This window comes from Pagrus pagrus (genome assembly GCF_965226575.1).
Source record: "Pagrus pagrus genome assembly, chromosome: 10".
Lineage (NCBI taxonomy): Eukaryota > Metazoa > Chordata > Actinopteri > Spariformes > Sparidae > Pagrus > Pagrus pagrus.
Window position 1 is genome coordinate 23,449,871 of NC_140194.1, and position 15,205 is coordinate 23,465,075.

The 15,205-nt window shown below is 40.8% G+C and overlaps 1 protein-coding gene across 3 annotated transcripts in view; it reads right to left on the reverse strand.

Moving 5' to 3' along the window:
• The window catches only part of hydin (HYDIN axonemal central pair apparatus protein), a 77,817-nt gene that overhangs the window by 49,286 nt on the left and 13,326 nt on the right, over nucleotides 1-15,205 (reverse strand). For 2 of the 3 annotated variants that reach the window (XM_084363409.1, XM_084363408.1), the window contains exons 8-21: nucleotides 13,108-13,309; nucleotides 12,633-12,816; nucleotides 11,578-11,677; nucleotides 10,267-10,385; nucleotides 9,307-9,530; nucleotides 9,087-9,154; nucleotides 8,632-8,873; nucleotides 6,966-7,066; nucleotides 5,767-5,902; nucleotides 4,642-4,806; nucleotides 4,320-4,472; nucleotides 1,531-1,769; nucleotides 1,136-1,406; nucleotides 890-1,033 (exon numbers count right to left, since the gene is read on the reverse strand). In XM_084363409.1, coding sequence (XP_084219535.1) covers nucleotides 890-1,033; nucleotides 1,136-1,406; nucleotides 1,531-1,769; nucleotides 4,320-4,472; nucleotides 4,642-4,806; nucleotides 5,767-5,902; nucleotides 6,966-7,066; nucleotides 8,632-8,873; nucleotides 9,087-9,154; nucleotides 9,307-9,530; nucleotides 10,267-10,385; nucleotides 11,578-11,677; nucleotides 12,633-12,816; nucleotides 13,108-13,309 — 2,348 coding nt within the window. Of the gene's footprint in view, nucleotides 1-889; nucleotides 1,034-1,135; nucleotides 1,407-1,530; nucleotides 1,770-4,319; nucleotides 4,473-4,641; nucleotides 4,807-5,766; nucleotides 5,903-6,965; nucleotides 7,067-8,631; nucleotides 8,874-9,086; nucleotides 9,155-9,306; nucleotides 9,531-10,266; nucleotides 10,386-11,148; nucleotides 11,201-11,577; nucleotides 11,678-12,632; nucleotides 12,817-13,107; nucleotides 13,310-15,205 lie in introns of those variants that run through there. The other variant, XM_084363410.1, reaches the window with a different exon arrangement.

The window sequence follows — 15,205 nt, forward strand, 5'->3', positions numbered from 1 at the left end:
GTAGCTGCTGGTCACCAATAGCTAGTCAGCTCAATTAGCCATGCAGCTAGTGGCCCTAATAACTGTTTGGAGCCTGCCTGGACTGTGACCTCAGATCACTTTGGGAGTGCTGGTGTTGACACCGCAGGCAACAGGGCTCAGCTCAACTGAGTTCAGCAGCTGCCCAGTAACAACCTCAGAGACTGAAGAAAGCCAATTTGAAGACAAGGAATACTGCACACAGGTGATTTACAGCTGCTCTGACAAGGACTCTGACTCCAGGGATGAATAAGACAGCGGGGGTGGGGGGGGAAGATAGATCATCACCAGAGACGGAATATTTTCACATCTAACTCAGTGGGCTAAGGATTTATTTCCACCAAACCAAAAGTGATTGGAAGAGTGGAGGCAATAAAGCTTGTCTTAGTTTGGTAAAAAAAAAAAGAAAGAAAAAAAGAACAACTTGAATTCAGTTGTACGGTCGTATTTTTTGTTTAAAATAGTCTACAAATATTTCCTATTTTGGAATTATGTGGGTTAATTTTGTTTATTTAGTGGACTAAGCTAAGAAAGCTTGTGAAAAGTAAGAAAAACGTATTGCTCTTAGACCACCAGACTAAGTTGTTCTACAAGACAGGACGGGCTGGGGCTAGCTGGTTGGCGTGCTAACTTCTGTAGAGAGATCACCGACAACTCTTCAACACAGTACATAGACGTTGTTTGCATTACTTCAAAATTGTCTTTTCTTCACATTCTGTTCATATTTTGAATGTTTTAAACTAAAATTCTTGCTATATATTGTGTATATTTAACCTTAAAATCACTTACATTCCTGTCTCGTCATCCATAATTATATAGTTTTAAATAGAAATACCCTGAAGAGAGTACCGCTCATGATATTTTGTCTAACCTTCTTTATGAAGAAGTTCAGCTGCTTGGGGGAAATGCTGAGCATAGTAGCCATAAAGCGACACGTAACATCTACAGACATGATCTGCTCAAGACTGCTCTGGTCCCCCACAATGGCACGGCATATCAGACGCTCCCGTACAACCTGGGAAGACAAGAACATTTCAAGTGTTCATGTACTACTGCATGCTCATAAAAATTCAGAGCTTTATTCTGTTCACTTTTGGGTCTCGGCAAACTGTCTCACCCTGGGGGAGTCTGAAGATCCCGTCAGCACCATGTCAACAGAGCAGCCTGGGAAAAGCTCAACACGAGGAGGGCTGATGCTGAACAAAGATCCACGTCCTGGAATGTCCTTCTTCCTGGGAGCGGAGATAGGGGGCAGGACGGTTCGGCCAGAAAAGTTTACTGCCTTGCGAGTTTTTGTGGAGGGCAGGGAGTCATCAGTCAGCCAGTACAACCGTTGTCTTCGCTGGCCATTGTTGGTGAGCTTGAAGTGGTACTGGTATGACTCATGGCTTATATCAAGGACAGGGAGGGTGTGAGGCATACTGTTGATACTACATTTTCATTTCTACATCATTGTATCATTATTATTATTATTATTATGTCCAAATCTCATTTATAAGTGTGATCTCTTACCTGAAGCATGTGCCTAGGTCAAGGCTAGGACCCAACGGCTTGTCACTGACAATTGTAGTACCAGTGCCTGTGGCAGACAGAGCAACAGTGTGTGTTTGGCTGTGCTGGATGGACACTTTCAGCTTGTCCTCGAAGTGAAGTGTGTCCTTCAAGTGCACCACTACCCTGAGCTCCAGCGTGCTCTCTGGTGGCACTTCCCCTTCACTGGGCTCAAGACGCCAACAGGACTTTCTACGGCTCTGAGGAAACAGAAACACATTCAGAGTTCCTTTATGGTCTGAAACATATGAGCTGAAGTGTTTTCTAAGACAGGATGCATGCCTTTACATCTGCAGAGTGGCATAATAACAGTTACAGCAGCTAGTTACATGGCTGAAACATGATGCATGAAAGTAGGTCCCTTGTGGGAGCACTTTGCTCTCCTGAGCTGCACACACCATTTAGGCTTCTGCTATGGATGGACCTGAAGAAAGATGGACATGTATATCATATGGCTGCATAATCACATCAACGTTTTGGTGCAACATGAGATCCTAGAATTATAAGCAGACCTGTAGCTCACTGCTATGATTCCGATAATAGGTAGAGTATATGGATTCCTGTGTGTTAAAATGTGCTTTGAAATACACGAAAGCCTTAAAAGTGTACATTACACCTCCTTGATGTGAGCATAAAAAAGCACTGCTGCAAGACAAACTCAATATTCATTCTATTTCCCAGCTCTGCTCGATTTATTTGAATAAGGTCCAATGTAATGAGAAAACAGATGTAAATCTAATGTTCATCTCCAGTCCCTCAGCAAAGCCTTTTACTGTGCTCACTGTACTGTATATATATCTGACCAAGCAGTGGTCAGGATCACAATCAATGTCCTATACAGCATCTCTGTTGACGAATGGCTGGAACATAAACTTTTAATTGGGATTTTGAGAATGAGCTTCTTACAGATGCATTAAAACTTGGGTTTCGGTGCCCATAGGACAACATAGTAGATTGTTGATCATTGAAGAAGATTGTCTCTGCTCAAATATTGCAACTGACATTTGTGTTGCCTCATTGACAAAGACTACACTAAAATAATATTGGCCGAATCAAATATAAATATTTAGTTTGATGTTCAAAGCCACTTCCAGGAACAGAAGCATTTGAGGAAAGATGCCTCACACAGCAGGCAACACTTGACCAGCGAGTGACTTCCGGAGTCATAGATCACTTTCTCATCGTCTGTATGATCGGGGGGAGGAAGCCATTTAAAGCGCACTTGGTGTGGGTCGATACAAGGGTGATCAGGGTAAAGGGGTGGGTGGAGTCAGAAGAGGAGAAAGAGCAAGGGGTTGAGTCCCCAGAGAGAGGAGCAAGACGACTGGAATCTCAATAATCACATCAAACCTGCTGCATCCCACATCTTGATTAGCATTGATTGCTCTGAATGCAGCACAAGTCAGAAGGGCTTAAAGTCAAAATCTGTCCTTTATGCTGTAAAGCTATCAACAGTACATCAACCTGTGTAAATCCTGCGTTGGTGCTGAAGTGTCCGCAGCAAGATTATTGTCCGGTCAAACATTATACAGCTCGACAAAATCAATACAAAGTTAAGAGAATCTTATGTGGCTCATGATTTTCTAACTAATCCCTTTTTAACAGAGAGCGCAATTTGTATTTTTATCCACAACATGTATATCTGTGCTATTAAACTGTTTGTATTTCTAGATCTGTATCTTTGTTCATATTCTGACCACGGAAAAAACAGACTACAGAAAAATCAGTTAGCTAAAGGGTCCGTGACATCTTTGCAACTGTGCAAAGTCATTTATAAAAGTCTAGGTTGGATTAATGATGGACTTGTGGTTTATTTCTCACTTTGACGACAAGTAAGTGTCTACACCTTCCACAATATCCTCGCAATCTTCAGTCATCAGGTCTATTTGTGTGGCTCTCTGCAAGCCTATTGAGCGAGATGTAATGAAATTCTAGGAGAATCTGCATCGATTGATGCTTGAGAGTGTAGGGAAACTCCTTCCCTCAACTCTGCCTCAGAGGAGAGGACAGGGTCACACAACTGCGGTTACAGCAGGGTTTCCTGTGTGTGCGTTTTAATTTGTGTGCATGCATGGTTGTGTTTATGCCAGCTGAGGAGTACAGAGGCATAGTTCCAGTGGCAAGTCTGTGCCCAGTGGATATCAGGCAACACTGATAAGGTGAGGCACAGCAAGAGAAGGTTTCATTTACACTGAGTAAGCATGCTAAAATATGGAGTGGAACAATCTTAATCTCAATCTTGAGAGCCTTAATGACACACCAGAAACAACAAGGCGGTCCAAGGTGAGCATCGCTGAATGAGCACTCATTGATGTCAGTTGCCAAAAAGTTACCATCTGACTGGTTCACAAAGGGAGCACACTCTGAAGAAAAATCCCTTATTCTCCTGGGGTAGACCTCAAACTGACCTGGCAACTAATTACTTCAAGATGAAACAAAGCATTGAACCTATTAACTCATTCGTTACATATCAAATTAGACTGAAGAGTAATTGTTCAGAGGAGCATGGGAAGAGAAACAGAAGGTTTGCACAAGAAATCTAGTCATTGAATGGGTCAACGTCTGGACAGCTGTATATCACATCCATTAAATCCAGTACTATAACTATTTGATTACTGTATCCTCCTAGATCTTAACATCCCACCACTAGATCTCAGCGCAGGTAAAGTTATCTCGGTCCTCTCGATTTAAGTGTTTTATGTGTTCATGTATTTCTAGTATGTGCATGCCTGGTTGCTGTGTGTCTATACCATGCCAGCAGTAAAATGGGCCGGAATAGGTGACTGGTTTGACAGGTGCAGGGTTTTAGTGCAGTCTGTCAGAACCGGGATTCCGCCAAAGTCCAGCTGCGGGCTCTCGACGTGGACGGCTGGTCCCTGCCCAATACATGATAAGACCACCTCCTTGAACAGAACAGAACAGAGGCAGATTAGAAAACACACACTGACTAAGTAAGAGGAAAACACGATGTTATGCTTGTACTCAAGACAAAAAAATCTAACAATCACACCCACGTGCATACAGTATTATACACCAGCACAGATATTCACACAGAAACCCACAGAGACTGACCAAGGGTGGCTGGTGGCTGCCAAACACAGCAATGCGTAGAGTGTGATGCAGCCTTCCAACAGCCTTAGCCCACAGAAACAAGGGAACCTCCTCTGAACTGTGAGGAAAAATCACCCCTCTGGGTGTGGAACTGCCACAATGTAATATCGGACTTTCATCATAGTCCTGAAAAAAGTGACACAGACGGAAATGAGTTTTTTAATGCAGGCATATAGACCAAGAAACTATTGTAAATATAGATTCACAACTTTTCTCGGAATTAATATATTTTGACTTCCCAGTGACTTCAATTTTTGGCATTTGTACCAGTTCTTTGCAGTATTGTGCAGCTGTTAAGTCAGGACCTGATTATTTTGAGTCTTAATATGTATACATTAATTCTGCATTTCACATTAATTCCCCCTGTTCGTATTAGCCATTAAAATATCCCTTCCAAATGAGTTTTCAATGATGAGGGTCATCAAAAAACTCACAGTCCTCATTTCATGCAAGCTCAGCAAGAGCTAAGAATAAGGCTTCAGCAATCCGACTTCGAGTCAAATCAAGTCGATATCATCGAAGGTTGCTGTGTCTTTAAACAACTGTTACCTCTGAACATAGCCAGGTAAGCCATTTCCCCATTCTAGTCATTATACGAAACTAAGCTAAGCCTTTTTTTGCTAAAATGCTGGGCTACTCCTTTAAGGTGTTGTTGTTTAAGACATGTAGCTTACCTCTACCTCTTTAGAAGGTAATTTTTCAAGGTACAAGGTCATTTTTTCGTCATTATACGTTTTTACAGTTATTCTATGTTTTACTACTTTCTATTTGTACTTACTCTCATTTACTATTGTCTTCTGTATTTATATTCATTCAATCGCTCTATAGTGTGCTATTTCTTCTACAAGGAGCAACTATAAAGTGCCAGTTTCCCCTTGGGACTCAATAAAGTATTTCTGATTCTGATTCTGATTCTCTAGCACATACATTTTCCTGTATCGAGCTGGAAATGGGCCATTGTCTTGAATATGCATACAATGGCCTTGACAGGTTCTGAGCTTGTTTATCTCGCTGTCCTATGAGATCCCTGCCACATGCAGTATACACACACACAAATAAATCATTTACTGCAGGGATCCAATTAACCTGGCCAAGCACTCCGTAGCAAGCAGGCACATCGCTGGCATTGATCAGCCGCAGTTGCTGTTCATAGGGGTGATCAAGGAAACACCTTTGAAAGTCCAACACTGGAGTCTCCACCACAATATCAGGAACAACACACCTATTAACAAAGAGAAACAGAGGGAGAGAAGATCTGAGGCTCTTAATGAATCACAACAGTAATTGCTTTGCATCATGCCAAAACTGCAGTCTGTTAATTAGAACTGATTCATAAATTTCCAAAGACGGTGATTGCTGGGAGGAAGTCAGATATCATTGCCCCATTCTGAGCGATGGTGCAGGTGACATTCAAATGTATTATTATGCAAATGAGGTTCTGAATATTTAATGCATACGCCATTGATTTGTCGACACCTGTTTGGAAGTTCAGTGGAGCACATTCTCAAAGACAGCCAATAGCAAAGTAGATGTTACTGCCAGAATAAAAAAAAGGCTGATAGGAGCAAGATGAATCTCTGCCGTTTTATGACATCTTATGACTCAGTTCTAACACAACTGTGTCACAAAAAGAACAAGAGATGATATTCCGTCTTACGAGGACAGAGGGAAGGTAATTCATTTTTATTCATTCCTTTAGTTTTCATAGGGTATCTTCTCAAAATGGAAAAGATCAAACAAAGTTATTATGACACAAGAGAAAGTAGAATTACCGCCTTGTGGTTGTACGCCTCTGTGCACCAGTCAAGTTGCAGTTTACATCCATGTCTGTCCTGACTCATATAATATAGCCAATGAAGTGAAGACTCCGAAGGCATTTAAAAAAACAGAAAAAGTGTAATCAACGGTATCACTATTGAATAATTTCCAGTGAGATCCATGCTGGCTTCACTTTTATAAAGGAGAACAGAGGACTGATGGAGAGTTTTGTCATATGGTGCAATGACACACATGTGACACTCAATATCAGCAAATTCACAAGGATGGGATGGATGTGAGGTCACAACAAGAAACATAAGTACTCCGGCCGCGGCCCAGAAGCATAACAAAATACAGGACATCTCACCCGATAATCTATTTATAGACTTTATGGGCAAAGACATAACTAGAAGAAATATGCTTAAACTTGCAACAAAACAACGCCACAAAACTAACTTCGCCAGAACGAAGAATGTGTTTGCATGTTACAGAGTGTGTTTATGTTCACATCTGTAAATGTGTCTGACCTGGCGTTGATAGGCACACTCATTATCTCCTCCCCGACACCCTCAACATCCACCACCAGCTCCAGTCGGTATGTCTTGACTGTGTTGGCACACAGCGTCACCTGCACATACGTATAATACACACATACACAACCATTCAAAAGTTTGGAATGACCTGCCACAGAATCTTGAATCAGTACAGTCACAGGGTTGAGAGGACTACTCTATTTTTTTTTTTTTTTGTATTTTTTAATGGTCTTTCATCCCTTTAGGTTGAAGAAAGTCCTCTTTACAACTAGATGTTATTTTGTTTGAAGGGTTGGCAAAAGATAGTGGCCCAAAGGCTCCCGGTTCAGTTCCCAGGTCGAGTCTTTGGCCAAAAGGCACAAAAATCTGACAAAATGAGAGCTGGCAACCAGAGGGTGGTTATAGATCCTGCCATGATGCGCTCAGGCCTTTCCAGTTTATGGGTGTGTGTTTGGGTATGGGGTGTTTGGATGGGTTAAATAAAGATGATTAATTAAAAACATGGGCTTTAATAAGGTTGTATTCTATTCTGATTAATAGAACAATTTCAAGCAGGGAAATGGTTGGTGGTGAAGCAGCCTTTCTAAGTTTGCTGATACCTTATGATCTGAGTCAACGGAGGGCAGATTTATCATCGGAGCTTAGTTCTGAGACAAAATTAAAACCTTCTCAAGTGAGACTTCTCACATTAGCCAATATTTACAAAAATAGAAGGTAGTCTTATTCAACCTCAGGCTCAAAAGTGGCAAGGAAAACATCTTTGAAAGCAAATTAACTTACCCTAAAATATAATTTTTTAAAAATACCTTCAACCCCATTTGACATTTCTTTTCATTGGATGAGCTCAGTTCTCAAATAAAATAAAAACCTAATGAAACGAGACTTTGCCAATATTTACAATACTAGACGGCTGTCTTGGGGTAAACTTTCGAGAAAAGTCCTCATAAATATATCTCATAAAAGGTTTGGTATCTGTTGGTGTGTGAAACAATTGTAATCACTGATTGGTGGGGAACTGGCATCCCCTCCCTCTGACATTACTGTTATCCCCTTCGGCATGCTCTGACAGACACTTTACAAACTGCTGCAGAGTGTGTGTGTTAGTGCCTGATCACAACAAGAAGAGGGGACAGGCTGTAGGCTGCCCATCCATTTATGAGTTAGAAATGGTAGTGGTATACTGTGCTATTTTTCCATTGGCTGAACACTTTTTTCTTAACTTTTGACTGGGTGGGCAAGACGCACATTACTAAAGCTACTGCTGGCCTGGGTGGCATTAAAGTTTTCATCTAACACGCAGTATGTTCTAAACAGTTTCTTTAAGATTCTCTTCATTCCTGATGAAATCACCTATGCCAGGCAATGTGCTGCCTAGCCCACTCTTCCTGGAGAGTAAAGGTTACACCTTTAATCTAATGGCTAAATAAAAGATTTTTCAAATAAATGGTATTATGGCCTGCTAAATGTTTCGCTCCGGAAAATGTGTTATTACTTATTTAGGGGGATGCAATGCTGATTGGCTTTTGTAGCTTTATATAACACACTGCCTAGTAGAGCTTTGATATTTGTTGTTTAAGCAAACTGGTGATGTTTAAGAAAACTTATATATACTTATATATACATTTATATGGGTCTTCCGCAATTTGTCGATTTACTGTACCTTAATGGTGACATCTGACAGGGAAGGCACAGTGCCTGCAGCAGGGCTCATGGTGAACTCCACAGGCCGTGCACGAAGGTCTCTAGCAGCACTGACTTGCCAACTGTTCCTGGATATGTCAGACAACTGTTTGTCCCAAGTCACACTGGGAGACCCCAAGCCGTCACCCAGGACACGCAGGGCAAAGGTCATGGGCACGAAGGAGGTGTTAGCGATGGAACAAGTCGCTGTTCTTGGGAAACCTGCAAAGAGAGATGGAGACAGAAAAAAAGAGGGCCAAGATGAGAAGAAGCGAAAAAGTTAGGATGACAAATATGTAACTAATGAGAACATAAAGAGGAGCTGGAGCAGAAGAAAATAGTTTTATGAAAATTGTGATTCTCTCGAGTATAAAATATGTTATGTAGTAACTTAAAAATACACTACCAGATTAAATAACTTAATTAGTAACTTACCAAAGCCTACATCTCCAAAATTGATCTCTGAAACATTAAAGTGCAATGTAGGACCAATGACACAACCCCTGAAAATGAAGACAAAGACATGAGCCAATAACAGGAAGTTAAAAGATTTTTAAAAAGTACTGTGAGAGAAGTGGAAAGTGATATTTTTATTAGGAATACTGCCACCAGAAGCTGATTTTTTTTTCCAAGTTAATACAATTGCTAACTTCACCTGAAAGTCAAGGTAAGTGGTTCAGGCTGTCCTGTGACAGACAGCAGCAAGTCCTCAGAGAAAGTTCCCAAGATGCGACTGTGGAAGGTGACTTCCACAATCTGGCAGGCCCCAGAGGGAACAACACCTTCCTCAGGACTTGGAGAGAAACAGCGGCCGAAAGTGGTGTCGGGACATGACAGCCTGAACGGGGCATCAATCAGTCCTCTGTTGGACAGCTGCACCTGGACACAAAGAATGATCCACTGATTCAATACTTAAACCAGGTTTTTCTTGTACAAGCCCCACCACCAATCATCAAGAAATATGCATGTGCTGCACTTATGTTTTGTGATATTTTTCACTTGGATTCGACTTAATTGAATTAAGTGATACTTATATAAATGTATACATGTATATATTATTGTTTTGCTCAAATATTTGCAAAACTGTATAATACATACTTCAGTTTTGTAAAAATTGTATTAAATATGGTAATTCTTGTTGTTACACATCTTGGTTGACTGGGTGGGGTATAAAATATCGATGTGTTCACCAAAGGACAGAATAACTTGAACACCTTACAATATAAACACAAAGAACAAAGAATCATACTAGAAATCGATGGTGGCTCTGAATTGTAAGTTCACAAAAGGCATATTTATTGCAGTGAGCTGAGAGCTATTGCACTGCAATATACTTTGTAGGCATTCAACCACTGTATAGTCAACATGGCTTGTTTTTCTCTGTGTTTTATCATTTCTATAATTAGACGTTTTTCAGCTTTCTTTTAAGCCTAAACTAGATGAAAAGACTTCCCGTAGAAAGTAGGGAGAGTATGCCACACACCAGCTGTTTCCTACATTCAGATCCACAGTTTTCTAAATAAACTGTACACATCAAGCTCACCACATCACTAGCATCTCCCAACTGATAATTTCCTCAAGGGGCACAACTGTCCACTTTGACCAACTTTCTTACCTCATAATAGTCTTTGTCACCGACGAATACATTTTTCATGTTCATCAGGTTATAGTTGAGCTGAAGTTTAGGTCCCATGCCTTCACCCTTTATTGTGAGAGGTAACCGAGATTCACAGCCTGAGTGCAGACACAGACAGACACAGGGAAAAAATCTTAAGAAGTTAGGCAGAGAAACCAAAATAAAATGTGTACTGTAGGGTCAGGGGAAATTTAAGGAAGACGTTAGAAGGTGTAACATTAGAACTGTATAAAAAGTGACCATTTAGTGTTTAAAAATAAAATACTTGTCTCAAGTGGAACTGAACATATCTAAAATGGTGTGTTTAAAGTGCTGAATCAAGGTCAAAAGTTAGACCAGATAAAAAATGTCTAAATACTTGTTTAACATTTGAATTGCTGCAGCCTTTTTCTTCTTCTCTCTATGTGAACTTATCAAAGGGCACGAGTGGTCTATCCTTCACTTTTGCTTAGTAAGCTTCTGAGGTGTTTTGCAAAGTGAGGGATCACGGGACAGTCATCTCCAGCCTGACCTGACCATGGCTGGTCAGGTTGTCACCTGCCTCAGAAAACATGGAAATTAATGTAAATCTGGCCTCCGGCTCAGAAGAGGCATACAATGGCCACTTGCAAATTTACCAACAACCTTTAACTACCACTGGGATGTAATGAATATATTTGGGCCTCATGACTGCATTGTAAAAGTAGCATTAAATCATACAGTGGTTAAAGCATTTCAGAAGATTTAGGGGTTCTTCAGTTGGTGGTGCTTCAACAAAGTTTGATTGTGGATATTGTACACTGAAGGAGAAGGGGAACATAAAAGAGACTTAGTTGAGAGGCGTTGTCCTCTGACAATAAACAAACAGACACGTTTTCTCACCAGACTTGTCCGTCTAACCTCTGTCTGCACCAACCCACTGAGGAGAGGAGATTCTTTTATGAGAAAGACAAAGCTATTGATTTACAGCAGGAGTGGAGTGTCTGCTTGAAGTTGTTAAAACAATCAATTCCAAAGTGTTGAAGAACAAACAAAAGAAAAGAGTTATCCTCTGGTTATCTGAGGGTTTTAGTTTAAAAGAAAAGAAGCTGTACTTTGTTTTAAGTGTTACTATGAAGTTGCTGTAAATGTGAGCATTGATACCCTCTTAGCTTGACCTTTACTTGTACCTGCAGTTAGTCAAAATTAGATCCCACTCCCACTATATATATATATATATATATATTTATATTTATAGCAAAGCAAACTTTTTGGGAATGAGAGTTGTATTTGAAACGTAAATGAGTGTTGTATTTCTAGTTAGGCACTGACCTGTGACATCACAATATATGGTTTGTTGGTATAGCTTGGCCTCCTCAGGCTTGAAAACAATGGTGAAATGTACTGTGAGGTTTGGCCATATTTCACCCTCCTGAGACAAGGACAACAAATAGTTATTTTACTTAAAGATCATAAAACAGACAAGCACAAACACTGTTAATGCATGTTTTCTCACACAGAAGAAATACATCAGTTTAAGGACCATTAAGAGTATGTTCATTTACAACAATGGACATACATTGCATTAATTTCATTTTAGAAAACAACGTGGAAGTTGATTGGTTCTTATATCCACCCCAACTCTACACACACCCTGACACCTACCAACACCTGTGCATGACTGTGTGTGTTTTTGTGTTTGTGAGTTCATGTGTGGGTGGATATAGGTGTGTGTGTTAAATGCTCTCTCAAAGTTTGTGTTCTGACTGGACTAAAGACTGATTGCTCTCTCTCCCCCGTACTTTCTCTCTCCCCTCCCCTCCTCTGGCCAGGGAACCTGGCTGAGTTGAGCGGAGGAGACACTGGCAGAAAAAATGGAAGGCGGTGTCAGAACAGGTCAGGCTACCTGAAGGTCCCTGGGCAAAAAGGGCCCATGCAGCGGGCCTCCTGTCATTGAGAAGTCAGGCTGGATTCCCATGATATCCACATAGCTGAATCTAAACTCTTTGTGACGAATCGAATCACAGAGATCTGATCATTTCGGGGGGAATCCATACAGAGACACTCATTTCAGTCCTTACAGCAACAAGGCCTTCAACCTAAGAACGCTGTTCAAAACATTCCAAGTGCTCAAGTGCCTTCAGACAAGCTACTGAATGCCTGCCAGCACAAAGAAGTCTGCATATAGGGATGTTTTCTCTCTTGGCATTGACAAAAGTATAAAATGATTCAGATCCTTCATCTGGAGATATTATCTCTGCAGCACAGCCTTAACAAGGAGAGAAACTAGTCCGGAAATCCATGGGTAGGGTGTGGACCAACAATTAGATGGTCGAAAGATATTGGGCAAGAGGAAGAGGATACAATGCAGAAACACAGAAACCCACCGCTGGTTCCACAGTAATGCAGCTGTTTGAGAGGGTTAGTTGGTGGTCCTGCACAGCATGGCTTCTGTGTTCCTGCAGGGCTTTGGAAAGCTGCGGGAGGCGATGGATCGCTGTTGGGTCGGACTCACACTGAAAAAGCAACCGTTCCTTCTCCTCCTCCTTCTGCTGGAGTACTGAGCTCTCCCTAGAGAAAGGGAGGTGGGGAGGCAGTCAAAGAGAAAAAGGAGTTTGAGACAAAAAGAAGCAGAGAGAATAACAAAGAGTTGCAGACGGAGAGAAAATGATGGACACCTGAGCTATTTCTGGCAACACATGATGTGGTAAAGAAAAAAAAACACGGCAGGTAATTTTACTTGCTACATGTGTACACAACAAGAGGAAGGGGGGGAGCTTATACAGCCTACACTTCTAAAAAAATCTCATCAAAACCATATTCCTGTATTGTTTGTGTTAGATTATTTGTGTGCATACATACCTCAATAAGCTTAGTGCCTCCTCCTGCAGGCTAGGCCACGTTGTCCAACAGTACTGAAGAGGGATATCACTGGTGTTGGTGAGGGATACTGTGTGTACGGTGGCCAGGGAAATGTAAGTATTCTTCAAAAGGACAGAGTCTGTCTTAAGATGGATGTTCAGTTCAACACAAGCCCCAAACAAGCTGATGTACACGTCTTCACCTGGGCAGAAGACACACAAAGTAGTCTAATAATCCTCCTTCCATTTTTCAATTTCCTTCCTTAATTTTCCTTTGATATTAAAGAAGCTCTGGGTCGTTTCTGCCGGTTTGGGATCTTTGTAGACTAACAAAAAATGCAAACGCAGCTGGAGTGTCTCATCTTGCTGTGATTGTCATGCATATCAGCGTTCAATTTTGGTACCACTCTGGTGTTCAATATCAGTTCTTTGAAACAGGTCTTAGAGAAAATATGGCACACACTTCTCCAAAATCACTTACTTACTTACTTATGACTATCTGAATGCAGTTTAAGTGAGTTCAATTATTTATTTAATTCAAACTGTTCAAGGAAAGTAAGTTACAGCCAACCAACAAAACAATGGAAACAAGGCTTGCTAGTCTTCTTTCTTGCAAAAAAAAAGTGCCCTGACCACATTATTTATAACAGTGATGTAGTGATGCGAGGTCGGAAAGCACATAGGTGCAAAAGCAATGCATAATCCAGATAGAAAAGATCTATTTTTTCCATTCTAACTCAGCAATCTATTACTGTATATCTACTTCCATATCTATAGTTTAATTGTTCTCCTATAAAATCAGTGCAACTCTGGAAATCTGTTTTCATGCATCCTCCTATTTCCCTTTGTGGCAGGGATGAGTGCCCCATTTTTTGTGTTCGGCCCCTGCCCCCCAAAATGTCTGTGCATATCCCTGAGCAGTAGTGTAAAGGTCTCAGTCTCAGTCATTTTCAACTACTTAATTTACAAGTAAGATGACTTGGAGCTGGTTTGCAATTAAAACATTTCCTTAGAGATATAATTGCATGGGGTAGAGTCACACTATTGTACCGTACACAGAGTACTCAAAGGGGTGCTGCTCCACACAACAATATTCTACTCAATGAGCAGCCACTGCTCCTCCTCTGGGAGTTTCAGGCCTAGTGTGGGCAGTGGATAGAGGAGAAACTCACAGTGGAGCCAAGGACACACTGCAAAATCTAGCTTTGAAAGACTGGATCTGGATTAAAAGGAGCCTCGCAGAGAGATTAAAATGGCGCTCAAGATATGCTGGAAGCTGGCATCCATGAAAACTTACTTTATCATGCTGCCAAAGGCTTTCTGAGCTCGAGTTATGTGGAATACATCATGCTGCAATAAATATGGAAGATTTAAATTATAATGAAAATGACTTCTCTGGAATAAAGTTTCAAAACCACAAACCACAAGAGACCCTAGAGACAAGTCCCTAATGGTTAATAGGACATCTATTAAGTCTCTATGGTAGTAACAAGGCCCCATCATCACAGTATGCACACATCCAACAGTGAGAAAAAAGAGCAACAATAACCTGCAGCAAAAATAAGATGCAAAACAAGGTTTTGTATAAAGCCACCAAGAACAAGGGCTTATGTAAATTTAGTGAGTGTTTGTTTACATTCAAATCAGAGGAACTGCAGCCTTAGCCAGTAAAAACATATTGCTTATCCTGAGATAATTTATATTTGTATACCTGCAGAGGTCAAACTGTTAAATAAGGACAAATGTGCAGCTCAGAACACACAGATAACTCTTGGCACAACATATGGAGGTATCTGAACTGTTTGGGCTCTGAACTCTACGGGGTTCTTCTCTCCATGTGTTTCTGTGGATCATCATTTCTTTGATATAACATTTCTCTAGCTGAATGAACAAACAGATACCTTGGTCAATAAAATTACCCAAAATGAAAACTGATATCAAAGCGACATGGAGGATTTTCTCATTTGCAAGCAAGCAGTGCAACTCAATGAGTCCAATGGGTATTTCATTTTATTGTGATTGTTGTGCCTTTCAAAGTTTGTCTCGAGCCAAAACAATCATGGAGACTTGCCATTATTTTTTGTTTTGCTTATGTCGTT